Source organism: Macaca thibetana, chromosome 12 (genome assembly GCF_024542745.1).
Source record: "Macaca thibetana thibetana isolate TM-01 chromosome 12, ASM2454274v1, whole genome shotgun sequence".
NCBI lineage: Eukaryota > Metazoa > Chordata > Mammalia > Primates > Cercopithecidae > Macaca > Macaca thibetana.
In genome coordinates, this window is record NC_065589.1 from 70,398,408 (window position 1) to 70,416,516 (window position 18,109).

The following is an 18,109-nucleotide window of genomic DNA, read 5'->3' on the forward strand; positions in this document are numbered from 1 at the left end:
GTGTCATCCACGGAAGCCGCATCTTCTGGGTCTGTGGGTCTTGTAGGGTTAACTCTTTCATTTCTGGTACCGGGTTGGGTCCTAGCCATGCCATGGTATGGTTTGATGTGTCATGCTGGAATCCAAAGAGGACCTGAGGGGGTGTGAACACAAGCATACTGTCTTCCCCATGTTAATAATTCATTTGGACCACATTACTATTTACATCTTTCCATCAAACTGCAGGTTTTATGCCTTGAGAGGTTTTAGCAACGTGCTTTTCTACAGCTGATTGAAATTTGTCATCTAAATTTAAAAAGTTAAGGGTAAATAAGGCTTGTGCCAATAGTGTTGCAGGGTCTTTTACCCATACTCCTTCTTTCCTGTTTTTTTGAGCATACTTTTAAGAGTGGGCACGTTCTATTGCTTATCCTTGGGGGTTATATGGGATCCCTGTGGAATGTTGGATATTCCACATGTGACAAAATTGTTGAAATTGTGAACTGGCATAAGCTGGACCATTATCCATTTTAATTTTTGTGGGCCATCCCATAAATGCAAAACTTAAAAGACGATGTTTAATGACATACCGAATAGACTCTCCAGGAAGGGCATGTACACTAATTAGATGGGTGTTAGTATCAACAGATGCATGTACGTATCTAAGTTTTCCAAAGTTAGGGACGTGTGTAACATCTGTTTGTCATAACTGGTTAGGTTCTAGTCCTCTAGGGTTAATACCTGTGGAAGGAGGGGATGTGCCTGTGAGCTGGCAATCTGGGCATTGTAGGATAATTTGTTTAGCCAGCCTTTGTATATGTTGAAATTCTTTAGATAAGTTTCCGTAATTTTGGTGGAAAAATTGATGCGATTGGGTGGCTTGCTCAAGCAGTGATGTTATAACCTGAAGGTCTGCTTGTTCATTGCCATAAGCCAATGAGCCAGGCAGAGAGCTGTGGGCTCGAATGTGTGTAATAAAAAGAGGGTGTGTATGCTGATCTAGCAATTGCTGAAGTCAGAGAAAAAGAGCACACAGGGCTGGCTCCAGAGTGGACTTAATTAAAGCTGTTTCAAGATTTTGTAGCAAATATACTGAGTAAGCCGAGTCACTTAAAATATTTATGGGCTGAGTGGAAAAAGTTTCCAAGGCCGTGGAAGTATCAGAGCCCCAATGTCAGCTCTCTGATTGCTAGTAAACCCAGATCGAGTGATTGAATTGTGTAGTCTCCACAAGGCTGCCGCTTTTCCATGTTTACCAAACCCATCAGTGAACACTGTTAGAGCATTAGGTATGGGGGAGTGAACTATTTTTGTGGGTAATATTACCTGCGTATGAGATAAGAAATGAAGTTGTTTATCAGCAGGAAGCATGTGTTCTATTTGTCCTATATAATCAGAGAAAACTATTTGCAGATCTGTCGATAAGGACAATACTGATTCGCACTGCTTTTTGCTTAAAGGAATGCTGATGACATCAGGGTCATAACCTAGCAACTGATTGCATAATTTACAGCCTGAATTGATGAATATACGGAGATAGTGTTTTAGTCCTGGTATGTGAGCAAAAAACCCATTCTAGAAAGCATAGCCCTGGGGTTATCTGTCCTATTAACCCTGTAGGGGGGTGTTTGGTGGGAAAAATAAACAACTGAATTGAATACTATGGATCAATGCAATCTAGCTGCCTCTGAGAGATGGCGTGCTCTATTTTCTCAGTTTCCCTTTTTTCTGCAGGGGTTAACTATCTGGGAGAATCCAGGGCCGGATTGCCCTTTAAGATAGAAAACAGATTTTGTAGTTAATCAGTAGGAATCCTCAAAGTGGGGTGGAGCTAGGTAATATCACCCAATAATTTCTGATAATCATTTAAGGCGTATAAGTTGCTAGTATTTAATTTAACCTTTTGAGGTCTTACTGACCAGGAAGTTAGTATGTACCCAAGATATTTCCAAGGAGAGGACATTTGTACTTTCTTAGGTGCAATGATTTAACCTCTTAGCTCTGAATTCTTTATGACAGAGGAATATAAATGTAAAAGTATTGGCTCTGTTCGGGCTGCTAGTAGAATATCATGAATATCATCCATAAAATGAATAATCTTGCAATCAGGAAATTCTTTTCTACTAGGGAGCAAAGCTTGATTTACATGATACTGACACATGGTAGGACTGTTTAGCATTCCTGGAGGAAGCACTTTCCAATGAAATTGACAAGCTGGCTTTTCATTATTGATAGCTGGTATTGTAAACGCAAATTTTTATCTGTCCTGTTCTGCTAGAGGAATTGATAAAAATCTTCTAAGTCAATAATGATTATAGGTCAATCTTGAGGAATCGCCATGGGGGATGAGTGGCCCTGTTGAAGGGGTCCCATAGGCTGTAAATTAGCATTAATGGCATGTAAGTAATGCAAAAGTCTTCATTTCCCAGACTTTTTGGGAATGACGAAAATGGGCCAATTCCAAGGGCTGTTAGTAGAATATTATCCATAAAATGAATAACCTTGTAATCAGGAAGTTTTTTGTTTTTTGTTTTTTCTGGAGTAAAGTTTGCTTTAATTGCTCCTTAACTAAGGACCGTTGGTAACTTCTCTCCCTTTAGAGGTTACTGTTTTACTTAAATTGGATTTGGAGAGAGTCACCTTAGGGGTAAAAGAGAGGTAACAGTGGGCATTATCAGAAGAGGTTTTTCAAATTCTGAAATTTTACTTAAATCTTAGCATAGAATTATAATTTGGGATGTCTCTCGTCTACAAGGAGCACATGAAATTTTGCCATGGGCCACCTGCAGAGCTGGAGAGCTGATCAGGCGGGTCCTGGGGTGGCGGCTGCCTTGCGCTTGCAAAGGCACTGCTTTTTCTTGGGCCGCTTTTCGCGTGTGACACTTCCTACCCTTGCTGCCAGGTGGCTATTGCCCACTGGGCCGACTTTCCCGCGTGCGCTTCCTGGCCTCTCCCTAACAGGCTAACTTCGGAGTGCTAGGCCTGGCTCTTTGTTGTCGCTGCCTCCGTGTGGACAGAGTTCCCAGGAGCACTTGCTGGCTCTGGTTTCGCGAACTTCCTTGCTGCTGAGCCTCTCCTTCTGCTTACTGCTCGCTTGACCGCCTGGCTTTAGCCTCTAATGTTTTTTTTTTTTTTTAAACAACTCTTTAGGTACCTGATTGCCTTGCTGATTTTGCATTTCTGGGCAGGTTAAGAGCTCCCCTTTTAATGCTGCCTGCTTAAGACAGGGTTTCACAGCTTTTTTCTTTTTCTTTTTCTTTTTCTTATCTATTGGAGGAGGTGGCTCAGGCACAACCTCTGTTTCCTCTTTGTTATTTTGGCCTGGTGATATCAGGGCTGAGGGGAGAGGAGGCGATAAGATGGTTCTTCCTCCTTCCCCTTTTTAGGCTCTTCCGTGTATAACAGAACCAGGGCTGCTCTAATTAAACCCCATAGTGTTAAAAGCTGTTCCTGGGACGCTTTGCCTTTGTGCATAACGTTGTTTAAGATTTCTCTCCACTTCTTGCCAGACGTCTACATTTAGCGGTCCTTCTGGGAACCATGGATTAAGTGAGACAACAGTTTGCATTAGGTCTCTTAATTGAGCCTACAAAACTGATGCTCCCCTAGCCTTAAGTAACTGTTTCAACACTTTTATATACTGTCTCTGTTGAACTGATAACTGTTGTCCCATGATGAAATCTCAGCCTGAACAATCCCCCACCAAACTTGGTAATCCCAAGCGGGCACCAATGACTAACTGTTTTACTGACTTGACCACGCCGTCCTCTCCACCTTCATTTCTGGGAGTCCGTCGCGCTCCCTTCGCAGCAATCCCCACACGGGGCATCAGACCCAACAACGGATGAATAAAGTACACTGACACACAGATATTCTGCTTTGCCAGTCCAGCTGAGCATACAGGCTGCTTACAGATTCCAAGCAGAGTGCTGTAAACAGTTGCAACTGCGTCCTTGATCAATCAGTCAGCCAGACTTGCATTTATTCAGTAAATTGACAAAGGTCATGAGTAAACACCACTGAAGGGTAATTGACATTGTGGACCTCCTGAGTAGAAAGGAGTTAAGCACCCATGGTAAATCAAAGGTTAGTCTTAGGACTGCATGAATAAACAAGGTAGTTAGATAAACTCCCCACATTCCTTTGTTTCTACTTTAATTTACTTAAGGGGGACAAGGCTGCCTTCAGCCAAGTTTATTACTGGAGCTTATGCATCTCTCCCAGGCCTTCCAAGAAGGTTTGCCATCTCTCTTCCAAGAGAGCTTATGCATCTTTCCCCACTATCCTGATTGAATCCCCACAGGCATGCATTAAACTCTTTCTCTATTGTAATCCCCTGTCTTGATAAATTGGGCTCTATCTGGGCAGTAGGCAAGAACCCATTGGTTGGTTACAAAGCTTATAAATTTGGAAAGGAGAGCTTTATTTTTCATAAAAGCTTGCAGCTGGCAGGGTGACCATTCTGACACTGGGAAGGATAGCCTCTGGCCAGGAGCTAGAAACAGATACTTTGAGGGAGAGGCAAAGGGAACAGTAGTCTATGCTGAACAGAGTGGCCAGCAATAAGAATCATGAATATTTACAAAAGGAGAAATGTACACATATGCAATGGAGCTTCATGCCCCTTCATGAGTCACATGTAGACTAGCCAGAGCTACTTCAGTGGTCTCTTATCAAGAAGGAATGCTGGTCAGTTGTGTCAAAACCACAAAAGGGAGATGCAGCATCCCTTAAACTCAGAGCGTTTTCGAAATTACTCTGGGGTCCCTATGGGAAAGAGGGGGTCCATTTATTTGGTTGGGGGGCTTAGGATTTCATTTTTATTTTTCAAAATAGGATTGAAGGCAGATACTTGAAGTTGTAATCCAAGGTCAGGAAAACGGAATCAAGAGGTCACAAGCCTTCTCTGATGATGGCTCAGAAAGCTGGAAGACACTCAACATTGAATCGTGGGGCTCCATGCCATGCTTGCTAGGAGAAACAGCCACCATGAGTCCATCTTTCAGATCTCAAGTGAACAGGTATGCAAGTCATAGAATTAAATTTATTTCAGCCGGGTGCAGTGGCTCACTGTTGTAATCCCAGCACTTTGGGAGGCTATGGCAGGCAGATCACTTGAGGTCAGGACTTTGAGACCAGCTTGGCCAACATGCTGAAACTCCCATCTCTACTAAAAATACAAAGATGGCCGTGTGGGGTGGTGGGTGCCTGTAATTGCAGCTACTTGCCACTTGGGAGGCTGAGGTGAGAGAATCACTAGAACTCAGGAGGCAGAGGTTGCAGTGAGCCAAGGTTGCACCACTACACTCCAGCCTGGGCTACTAAATGAGACCCTGTCTCTAAATAAATTAATTCATATGTACAACCCTAGCTGCAAGGGAGTCTGGGAAGGTATTTTTAGCCCCTCAGCCCTTCCAACTAGAAAAAGTGTGGAATAGAGCAAGCCGTTCCACAGATACGTATCACAGTGGCTTTAGGAGTTTTATTAATTTATGTGTGTTTGTTTTCTGGCATGAGTACTTGGGTTGATCGTGGTGGGCACAGGCAAAGAAACACTGAATAATTGCTGCTTGAGAAAGGAAATGTCAAATTGCAAAAGCTTCTCTTTGAGTCAGCCTGAACCTTTTCAATGTTTTTGTTTTGTTACTGATTTAGAGAAGTCTTTATAACCAGATCAACATGTTACTGCTTCTATGGGTCAGCTACTAGAACTGGCACATTGTTTCCCATTCCGTTGTAATGCTATTCACTGTCATGGGATTTTACTTCTCACAGGGCAGGAATCTTAAAAGTATGGCCTATAAGAGTAGCCTACAATAAACGTCAGCTATCCTGTCAAGACAGTGAAAGCTATATATTTACATAAACCAAAGACTTAACTGCACCCCAGTCAGTCTTTATTCACACATTTGAGCATGTTAGGGATTTGGAAGTTGTGGAGAGGTATATAAGTTGGTGTATATTCCTTGGCAGCCTAGGTTATAATCTTACTTATACCATTTTACAGGTGAAGGAATTAAAGCATCAGGCATTTAAACTTGCCCAGGTCATACAGTAAAAAGTGACACAGTAGGGACTTGAATAAAGACTGACTCTAGAGACCCTTGATACCCAAAGAATAATCCATAGATCAGTAGTATTGTAGCACCTGGAGCTTGTTAGAAATGTAGACGCTCAGGCTCTTTCCCAGACTGTTTAAATCAGAACCTGAATCTTAACAAGATCTTCAGGTGAGTCTTAGGCATGTTAAATTTTGAGAAAGACTGCACTTAACTTCTCTAATTGAGATTTCCTGACCACCAGTGACTTCCTCAGTTACGTAGGAACCCCAGAACTTCAGTTCCATCAGCAATTTGAGGACACCTTGGCATCAGGTAGTCCCCCAGTCTTCCTAGGGAAGAATGCATGTATATATATGTTTTTTGCCTTTACATAGTCTTTCAGTCCATGCATTATTGTGACATGTGGGAGGCAGGAGTTTTCAAATCTGTTCTTCCAGTAACGAATTCTGGTCTTAACACACATGGTGTAACTGAGGTGCAAGATGAGCTCTGTGAGCATTTCCTCTTCTGCACAGCAGTAAAGGTAATAAGCAGTAAAACTGCGGCTTGCCTTCCCACTAAAGGAAACCAAAGAAATCAATGGTGTATAAAGAACTCTGAGAAAAGGTTCACAGAGAGAATCTGTCTTTTCACACTCTTTCATGTTGGGGAGAAAACAACACAAAGAATCAGTACCTAGCAATTTCAAGATGCTTTTTTCATTATCTTAACATGTCGTTTTTCTGACCCCAACCAAAGACAGCATTATGGTCACTGTATTAAGGGCAGAAACAGAATTTAACATAGAAATAAGGTCACTCTTGTTATTCAAAATGATCTATGTTAATAAGGACTTTAAAGAGTTAGTTCACCTTTTTTTTTTTTTTGTAGTTTTAACACCCACTAATAAGACTTAAGTTGGTAGACACTGAAGAATGAGGAGACAAAAGGTTCCTGTGACAATAAAAATAAACTATCTCCCCATCTGTGAAATGAGGAAGTAAAACTAGATTTCCATGCTTCCTTCCCATTTTAACATTTTATAGTTCTATATAATAAACAAGGGTAAATATAAAAGTAACTAACATTTAATAAGCACTTCCAGATGGTCCAGTTTCCTCTTTACAAGAACCTCTGGGCTGGGTGCAGTGGCTCACACCTGTAATCCCAGCACTTTGGGATACCAAACAGGGGTGGATCACCTGAGGTCAGGAGTTCGAGACCAGCCTGGCCAACGTGGCAAAACCCCATCTCTACTAAAAACACAAAAAATTAGCCACGCATGGTGGCAGGCGCCTATAATCCCAGTTATTCGGGAGGCTGATACAGGAGAATCACTTGAACCCAGAAGGCAGAGGTTACACTGAGCCAAGATCACGCCATTGCACTCCAGTCTGGGCAACAAGAGTAAAACTACATTTCAAAAAAAAAGAACCTCTGAGTACTGTAACCAATCTTATTTCATAGGCCGAGAAACTGGGCACAGAGATATCAGTAACCCACCCAAGGTTATGTTCTAAGAGGTGAAGCTAATTCACACCTGCAGCATGGCTCCAGAGCCATGCCCTTATGCACTGCTCAGCTGCCTCCCTGCCTATAGCAAATGCATCTCTAGCTTCTCAGCTCCTGTTACTGGTGCAGTGGAAGTACCACAAACAGGAATGAGGCATTTCACACAGTGAGCATATTATTTTGATAAATATTCACAACATCCAATAATCTCTAAAGCAGTTCTCAACCCTGGCTGCACTTTACAGGTCAGCTGGGGAGCTTTAAGCAGTGCTAATTCCTAGGTCTCGCACTCAGATTCTCATGTAGTCAGTGTGGCAGATTGTCTAGCCATCAGGATTTTAAGAAATATGTATTTCTTTGGTTGAGAAGGACTCTAAATTTTCTGGGAATGGGGTTGTTCTAGGGGCAAGTTCCACCCACAAAGCGTCAGGTATTGACTTTTTCTTTTTTTTTGAGACAGAGTTTTGCTCTTGTTGCCCAGGCTGGAGTGCAGTGGCACAATCTTGGCTCACTGCAACCTCTGCCTCCCAGTTCAAGTGATTCTCCTGCCTCAGCGTCCCAAGTAGCTGGGATTAGAGGCATGTGCCACCACCACACCCGGCTAATTTTTTGTATTTAGTAGAAACGGGTTTCACGATGTCAGTCAGGCTGGTCTTGAACTCCTGACCTCATGTGATCTGCCTGCCTTGGCCTCCCAAAGTGCTAGGATTACAGGCGTGAGCCACCACGCCCGGCCAGGTATTGAATTTATGTGTCAATCATTGATATATTAACTCAAGGTTTTAAATTCTGCTACCTATAAAAAGTGAATTCACTTATGCTTGTCAATACCATCTGTAGTTTTAGATTATAAGCTTCCTATAAAAGGTCAGAGCCAGTGTCTTATGTATATCCCCAGAGCCTAATTTAACATCTGTAAACATCTGTTTACTTCCAACTGGAAAATAATGATTAAATCACATCCCTCTCACAATGACAGAATCTTAACAGAACACTCACTTAAATCCACTTACTGGTTGTTGAAAACTTAATTGCTGGTTTTTGAGATAACAAAGGTAGCACATTCTGACCCTGTAGTTTCTTGAGATTTTTGGCACATGTTCTAGAAGGCTGAAGAGTAAGAAATTTATCTGACCTCTCCTAGCGTGGAACTGTTTCCATGACCCCAGCACAGGCAGCCTAACTGGGAGATGGCTACAGGGGAAGAGAAGATTGAGGCACTTACACTTTGCTGACTGCTACAAAAATTGCACTTGACCACTTGATTCCCTCAACTCCGGTGTAATCATCAACCATTACTGGTTAGTTTTGCCCTTTGTGGTGTCTGGTCCACCCTTGCACTGGACCACATCAGTTTCCTTCCTCTGGCTTGTGTTTTACAGTTCATTTACCCTGAGTCAAGAGGATTTGGCTATGAATCCCGTCATGATTTTCCTCCTAGATGAGGTCTGTTGGTAGCACCTCCATAGACCTGGCCTCAGCTCCTAGTGTACAGCTCTCCCACCTTCCAACAGCTGGATGAGATGCCTTTTGGAGCTGGCAAAACCGGTTTAAGGTACAGGAGAGAAAAAGCACTTATTGGCTACTAACTGTAATCAGAAACTACGGGAAGAACAGATGCCCACTAGCATGCAATAACCACTCTTTTGAAATCATTCTGAAGTTAATTTTCTTCACCTCTTTGACCCTCACCTTTTCCTCATTCCAAGTGGTCGGACCCTGTCCTTTGGTCTTGAGGAACTGCCTGTAATCACTTACTTTATGCTACCCAAGTTGATCAAACAACTCTTCCACATTTCTGTTTTTGCAGCCTTGTGGATGTACTTATGTGGAACCCAACCACTGACCATCTCTTTCCCTCCTTGAAAACAAGTCTTTCAATCCCAGTTTGTCTTCCCACATTGTCCTTTTGTGGGATAGTGTACTAGAGACCAGTTTCTCATTAAGATGTTTTCGTTTAGAGTAGAAGGCTTGATCTTATCCTTACTTCCCTGGTTTGGACAATTTTTTTAGAGATAGGTTCTCATTCTGTTGCCCAGGCCAGAGTGCAGTGGCACAATCATAGCTCACTGCAGCCTCAAACTCCTAGGCTCAAGTGATCTTCCCACCACAGCCTCCCAAGTAGCAAGGACTACAGGTGTACACCACCATACCCGGCTAATTTTTAAATTTCTTGTAGAGATGGGGGTCTTGCCATGTTGTCCAAGCTGGTCTCAACTTGTGGTCTCAAGGAACCTCAGCCTCCCAGAGTGCTGGGATTACAGGCATGAGCCACCACAGCTGGCAGTCTGGACTATCTTTAAAGCATTCCCCATTTATGTCAACACCACATGCTAGAATATTCTCAGCCACCAGGGAAAAGCATAAACCGTAACTATGCATGACACACTGAATTTGCAGCAACTAATTTGCAATCAATAATGAAGTATCAGTGTTTGCAATGATTCCTCTGTGAATCCAAATAGATCCAAGGATAACCCTGTAATAATACAATTGCTGGTAGACGTTCCTGTATTTTTTGAGAGGGAGGGGAAGTGCTGGAATCACAGGCACTGTGACTGGATGGGCCGTGACTTACAGACTGTCATTTATGCCATAGCCCTAGTCAAACCACAGCTACTGATAGGCTCTATGAGGTTATGATGATTACATATTATTGTAGTGATTTAATCTGGGTATATCCAATATGTGAACTGAGGCTAAAAAGGTTCACAGCCACCTGCCCAAATCATTAAGAAGTGCCAATCACATTTCTTTGGGTGGTAACACTTGTTTGATCTTCAAAGAAACAAGAGGGCCAAAATTTTATGTAATGCCAAGTATAGTAGAAAGCTATTACCTAATATCTTGGACATTTATTCAGGCCAGGGCATGCTATATTGTCTAGGCATTTTATATATATATATATATATATACACACACACACACACACATATATATATATTTTCTTGTATTAGGTTGTGATAATCCAGCTAGAGAAGTTTCATAAAACACAAATCTAAGATCTTTTGCTAAAGAAAATATTTTCTGACTAGTTGATTCTGCCAAACCAGTCCTGGTGATTAATATGACACATGTCACAGCTAGCCTGCTCCCACATCCAAAACGTGTTCTAAGAAGGAAGCAGCTTAGCCATCAGAACTTTAATGCCAGGTTATCATTGCTAAGTAATTCCCTATCCTTACAAGGACAGGCAGTGAAGTGGAACATTCAATCCAAAGACAACTCCCAATTTGTAGGTTGTTAAATACCTGTAGGTTTCTTTTAATCATAAGGAAAATTAAAGACTTGAGGATCAACTAAACAGTGAAAAGAAAAAACCCTCAGTCCCATTTGCTTTGGCATTAATATCTTTGGCTGATCTGAGATTACATGAGACACCAAAAATAAAAACACTGAACTTTGGTTTGATGAAATAGACAATTCGGGTTGTCATTTATAATTTTAGAGTTTGCTTCACATATACAATGCTTGTTATGAAACAATGAACACTTTTATAAAAAATTTATTTCACACTTTTATACAAATATCCACAGGTAATTTCTAATCATGAAATAATTTTACAATGCTAGTTAGTATAAAAATGTATCAAATGCAAACAGACCAGTGACTTGACTTGAGATGACATTTTTAACAACTATAAATTTGAACACCATAACATCTTTGTTTCTTTGTTGAACCACCCTCCCAACACCCTTTTTGGGACTTTTTTTTTTTAAATAACACAGGTCTAAAAACTGTCAAAATATCAGCTCCTTAGCAATCTAAACACATTAGGGACACAAGTTCCCCAAGCAAGAAACTGAGACTTTATTTACAGACATTTTTGTAAACAAAATATATTTTGTGAATAAGAATTCCAAAGTATAACCAAAACAATGTCCTTAGTTTCTTAAGGTTTAAGATTTCTGAAAAGAAAAAAGCCCCCCAAAACAGTGGCACTACAACTGTGTTCTGTTCTTTCAAAAGACAGACACTGTTTATACTATATCCAAAACAAATTAGCACCTGTTTGCCGTTGCTCCCCATATAACTTAACATTGTGAAGCATGGTAATTAAAAAAAAAAATCAGGTTTCATATCGAATGTATAGAGTGATAATTCCACCCCCTGCCATTTTTACAATTAAAAACACAATTCAAAGTTCTGGTTAAATTAGTCCCAAAGTAATTTTGGGATTACAGATAGGGGAGGAAACAAAATAAAAAATGGAATATCGACTCACTGATTAAATGGTTCCAATAACATTTAACAATGTAAAAGCCACGATGCTCTGACTGGAATCACTGTTTTGGTAGCAGATTCAGTAGTCTTATACTGGATCGGTTTGGATCCACCATAGGCATTCACCATTTCTTTCAAGTCCTGAACATACAGTATTTGCAGCAGTACTGCACTAGAGTTCAGTGAATAAACCCATTTTCTCCAAGAATTCCTGAATGTTACAATATGAAATCCAGAAACATTACGCAGGCTTCTAAACTAAAAAATATCCAATGCCTGAAATAATTAAACATCTTTACAGTTATAATTCTGTTTCTTAAACCTTTTGGGTTGTGGGGTGGAGGTTGTCATGAAGGAGAGGTTATAATTTATAGATAAGTTATTAAAACAACTCTGGTACATTTATAAAGATTTTCTTTTTGTAGTAAATAATTTAGGTCAACGTGATGACCTCCCATACTCTAATGCTGATTAAACCAACCTGAAGGGTAAACTGGAGACTCTTTGGCCTGTTAGTCAATAACAAAATGGTTTGTAAAGAAAAGAAAAAATAAATACCATATACAAATAAGTATAACTAGCATTCAAGTCTGTTGCACCTGTGTGTTTTAGTGAACGGGAGAATGAAACCTGTATGCATTTGACGTGAGCAGGTATTCACACAGCTAGGAAATGGGAAAAGATGGCAGGATGGCAACATCACCTTCTATTGCACATTTAGTTTAAGACAGCACTTTCCATTGAAACACAACTACCCCAATGGCATAGTCTTGTGATGTGTGACAGCTAACGTGATGGATGTCTGCGCAGCAGTCCCGAGGTTAGGACGGCCACTCTGTTAGTGTAGCTGAGGAGGCACCTACACTCACCTGCACTATCGGGAGGATGTCACCCGAGTGCAACTAGGCAGGCCCTTCCCCAACACATGTAAGTCAGCCATGCCAAAAACAAAGGCAACCCAGAAAGTTAAATTAAGGCAGTTAAAGAATAATCCATTTCAACAGTTGTAAATTTGGCTGTGCAAAACAGGAGCCTTAGGCTACGTAACAATATCCACAGTTAAAACTGTAGGTTCGTACTGTGTGTAGTCACTCTGAAATCAGTCCTCAGGGATTGAGCAGGCTTTTAAATCCAAATTGAATTTCTGAGTTGGAAAAAGCAGTTTGGGTACTGTGAAGCTTTTTTTTTTTTTAGGCCCCCCACTATGAGTAGCTTTCATTTTCGTTCCACTTTGTGATCCACTGTTTTTTTTCAAGGTTATCAATATACTTTTCATCTTTGATCTCTCGCTCTTCTTTCCGGATCCTTACAGCATGGTATCGGGGAACACTGTCATCGTACCTAGAGCGTTTGAAGAATCCACACTGGAGAAGAGGGAAAGAGAAAGAGAAACCAATTAATCTCACAAAGAAGCAAGTGCACTAAATGGGAATGTCTAAGCTTTCTGTTCAGCTATGTCTACCTCTGGACTATGGGGAAAAAGACATGGTTTTCTTTTAAGAAAGAACTGAGAGGTTGAAATGAAAGAACAGCCAGTGGGGATCAACGGAAGAGAACAGCTGTAAAACTGGAAGAAAAGTCCATTTTCATCTTCTCTTTACATTTTATAACAAAATGTAGGCTACCTCTTTACTAACAATTTAAGACTATGAAAACAGTGCTTCCATATTTTAAAATAATCACTATATGTAAAAGATCTAATTATCAGATTAGAATATCATTTTAAGAATAATTTTTAAAAGGCATAAACCAAAGATTATTTCATGCCCCTCTCCCACTAATAAAATGCAAATCATGTCACAAGTATTTTACTAATTATTATTTGAATATGCCAGAGTTCCAGCAGGTCAATTTAATAATCTTTTTTTCTCCTCTGAGGCTCTAGTACACGTATCACTGCTCTCATTAACTAGGATGTAATTTATGTTGCCTGGATTTGCTATTGTGCTTCTAATTAAGCTATTTCATTAATAAATCACATAGTGACTGTTTCCTACAATAAAAATCATATGCTGCATAGGACTTGAGAAGTGTATCACTACACTGAATTTCAAAGCACTCCCTAATTTTTCTTCTTTAAATTGTTAATGTGTATATGTGTGTATATATATCATTTAATATTCAATCTGATCCAAAGTATATTTTTACTGAATATATCTGAAAAAAATTGAGATTAAATTTTTAATGAAATATATTACTTTTCATGAAATGAAAACATTTAATGAAATATATTTACTTTCAAAAAAGGTGTGTTTGACTAAAATGCAGTTTTGAAGAATGAGGAATAGTTATTAATAGAATGGTTGATTAATGTGTTTATTATGTGACATCAACAATAACAGGACATTTACGCTGAATGATGTTATAAAAATGCCATGGAGCAAGATAAAATTATATGCATAGTTATCACTAAATCAGTAGGCAAAATGGACCAAGATGTTTTGTTCCAGGTCATTTCTACATGGATTTATTTATTATTCTGTGCAAAAAAAAAAAAAAGCCAAAGTACCTATCTGTTACAAAATATGACTGCTGCCTACCCCATTTAAACAAAGAGGGAAATTAAAGGTGATCTGTTAAGCTGAAATGGCAATGTTGTGATTCACTGTGATAGTGCCATGGAAAGGCTTACAGGAGTAATTCTGTCCTATAAAATTTTGTGTAAAATTTTATACACAAGAATTTTACAGTCTTGTGTATAAGAATTAAACAACAGAACATCTCAGATTTATGCCCACATAAATGGTGAAAGGAATCACCAGCAATTCCTATTTCCATAGATTTACAAATAAGAGAAACTTGAATTTAAAATCAATGAGACCCAAGGTTGAATAAAATGTCTGGATACATGAAATATGGTCAAACTCCATCACAACATATTACAATAAAAACTTTTCAGGGCATTTTTTTGTACTAGAATTTGGTAGATAGAAGGTAACTTTGGTAGAGGATCATCTTCTGAAGTTGGCCATAAAGCCCGTCATGCTGATAACCATAGTTTGTTGTAATGGTCTTTGACCTGTAGGAGATACGCAGGAAATGGAAGCTGCATGCTTAGCTAGCAGAAAACGATTCCTGAGCAACAGTAAAAAGCATTCCAAGCCTTCCCCATCACTTTATAGCAAAGAAAACGAAAGGATGACAGTGAGGAAGCCTCAACCAAGAGAAACACATTTCCAACATGCAACAGGTTAATTAGGCAGTCGACACAGCTTCTATCTGTGGGAAATTCCAAAATGAACAAGAAATCTGGAGCAATTTCTTATGCATCTTTGAATTCCCTAGTAGGATGCTACATACCGAATTAATAACACGTGGCAAACTGGGCTACTATGAAGGGCTAAAAGCCTCGTGTGTGTGTGTACAAAGATTGCAATTTTCTTCATTGCTGTGGGTAATGTTTAACAACAACATAAAATAACTCACCTGCAACGAAAAATTCTTTGTGCATTTAAAAAAAAAAAAGGAGCTTTCAAGTGAAATAAAACAAATCCAAGCAAGGCAAGCCAGTGTGAACATTTGGAAACATCTGTTAATGGGACACACACAGCAAGCTGTTGTTCTTAAAGTTAGCTACCACAACCATAGCGGGTCCCACAGCTAGCAATTAAAAAACATTGATCAATTACCAATTACAGAAGTAGATCAATACTATGCATCAGAAGTAAGCCTCTCTTTATCAGATGGCTGAGCATGGATCTCAGCCTTGTGATATGTGGCATCATAATGATCTTTCTTATTTCTCTTGAAGAAACCACACTACAAGGAAGCAAGGTATTTAGTCAATTTTACAGTTTTAAGAACTAAACAACAGAACATCTCAGATTTTAATCTGCTACTTGTGGCTTGTTTATAAACAGACCACTTTTAGTCAACCAACAGTGAACAGCCACTGCATTGTTTCATTGTCACATTCAATACACCCTTCACCATACATCTCTGGTCAAATATTTATATGGATGACACTAGCCAGCTCATTGATTTTTTTTTTCCCTTTGTGACAGAAATCCTGAGGACAAAAATCATTCTAATAGGGAAAACATGTATACACTGCTGATTGTAGCTTTGGGTAGTTTCTTCCTGCAGGAGAATATGAACTCCAAAAGAGGCAAAAGACTGACTTTGGCAGTTTGAGACAAAGGTTAGAAAATAAATTCTCTAAGTAAAAGTTAGCACAAATCCAAATAAAATATAGATATACTGTGGTTATTTTTCTGCCTTTTACAGTAAATTTTATGGAACAAATGCCATTTACTTGAGGCCTTTGGATCTGTGGGGTGAATCACAATACAAATTCGAATACACCATCATGAAAGAATGATTGCTGTCATTTTCCCAAACTCTGAGCACCATATATAACCCTTAAATGGTAGGGACCCCATGCTCCTCAAGTTAAGTCACTCTAAATGAGTATAAAAGTATAATTCCACTTTCTACTATAATTTCCTTCATTCAGTGATAGAGAACTTTTCCTATTTTATCTAGTTCATAAGGCCATGGAACTGTCTTTTATAAAATTTAACCTGGTCAAATAAAATCTCCTGAAAAACTGCTTCCTAGTCCAGCAACTCATGAAGGTAAAAGCCTAGATTCACTTTGTACAATATATGGGAGCTGCTGGCTCCATGAGGCTATTCAGATTGAAATTAATTTAAATTACATTTAAAACTATGCCTCAATTGAACCAGCCATATTCCACGTGCTTAACAGCCACACATGACTAACGGCTACCATATTGGATGCTGCAGCTCCAGAACATTTCCATCAGTACAGAGTTTTGTTGGGCAGCTTTCAATAATATGTGCTAGTAAACAGGGTGGGAAGAATGAACCAGGAACCAAGAGGCCTGGTCCTGCCTCCATTGGCAACATTCTTTTTTTTGGAGACGGAGTCTCGCTCTGTTGCCCAGGCTGGAGAGCAGTGGCATGATCTCAGCTCACTGCAAGCACCGCCTCCTGGGTTGGGTTCACATCATGCTCCTGCCTCAACCTCCTCAGTAGCTGGGACTACAGGCACCCGCCACCACGCCCGGCTAATTTTTTGTATATTTAGTAAAGATGGGGTATCACCGTGTTAGCCAGGATGGTCTCAAACTCCTGACCTCGTGATCCGCCCGCCATGGCCTCTCAAAGTGCTGGGATTACAGGAGTGAGCCACTGTGCCCAGTTGGCAACATTCTTAATATTCTTGGTCATGAGCATCTTTTGTTAGCAAAATGAAGGTGATTAGACCAGCCCAAGGGACCTTTATTTTTTTTTCTGCAAACAAAATCCTGTACAGAATCCTGATATTTAAAATGGATACAATCTGAACTACTGTGGTTGAAGTAGGGATCTCCATCTGTCTAAGTTTAGCTTTGCCCTCTACATGGATATACAAAATCCAATTTAAGGGCCATTGAACTGTAGTTCTGACCCTAAAATCCTATGACTTTAACATACTAAATAATTCAGTTGAATAGAAGTATAAAGTAATAAAAATGCTTCTCATGTGGGGTTGTATAAGTTGTCTGTATTTTAGAGTCCCCTTGACAGCCTGGATACTTCAGAGCTTCAAAAAACAAAAACAAAATAAAAACTCCCAAAATAATGAAGTCATCTAATCTAATCAATTTATTTAACAGACGAGGCAAAACAGAGGCCCCAGGGAGATGGAATGATTTGACCAAGATCATATACAGCTTAGGTTTCTTAACTTTAAATCCACTGCTGTCTCACTCTCATTAAAGGCTGCCAATGCTCTGAAAAAGACCATCCTATGACCTCTTCCAGAAAACACAATATCATCCTCAAATATCAAACCCCAACTTCAGCTTTTAATATCAAAATAATTTTCAAGGCCAGGTGCAATGGCTCACATCTGTAATTACAACAATTTGGAAGGCCAAGGCAGGAGGATTGCTTGAGCCCAGGAGTTGAAGACCAGCCTAGGCAACACAGCAAGGCCTTATCTTTATAAAAAAAATTTTAAAACTTGCTAGATGTGGTGGCATGTAGTCCCAGCTACTCAGGAGGCCGAGGTGGGAGGAATGCTTGAGCCCAGGAGGTCAAGGCTGCAGTGAGCCATGATCATGCCACTGCAATCCAGCCTGGGTGACAAGAGTGAGACCCTGCCTCAAAAAAAATTTTTTTTTTCTTCAAGGCATCTCCTTGAAAAAAATTTTTATATTGACTGGCTATGTTTGCCAGAGGAACCTACTGCCCGAGGTAAACATTAGAGGTAAAACTGGCTGAAACTCCCTACCAGGAGGAGTTTTGTCATGAGCAGATACCAAGCTTCAATCCCATGTCTAGAAGACATCAGAAAATTATCTCAAATTGGCAAAAGTCAGTCGGAAAAAAAAAGCAAAAACA

At 39.9% G+C, this 18,109-nt stretch overlaps 2 protein-coding genes across 4 annotated transcripts in view; both read right to left on the minus strand.

The window, feature by feature from the left end:
* Window positions 1-18,109, minus strand: part of MAP3K20 (mitogen-activated protein kinase kinase kinase 20) — a 763,073-nt gene that overhangs the window by 738,013 nt on the left and 6,951 nt on the right. The window lies entirely within an intron of this gene.
* ITGA6 (integrin subunit alpha 6) overlaps window positions 10,939-18,109 on the minus strand; it is a 79,457-nt gene continuing 72,286 nt past the window's right edge. For 2 of the 3 annotated variants that reach the window (XM_050751321.1, XM_050751323.1), the window contains one exon: window positions 10,939-13,120. In XM_050751321.1, the coding sequence (XP_050607278.1) occupies window positions 12,959-13,120 (162 nt within the window). In that variant the 3' untranslated portion in view covers window positions 10,939-12,958. Of the gene's footprint in view, window positions 13,121-15,388; window positions 15,516-18,109 lie in introns of those variants that run through there. The other variant, XM_050751322.1, reaches the window with a different exon arrangement.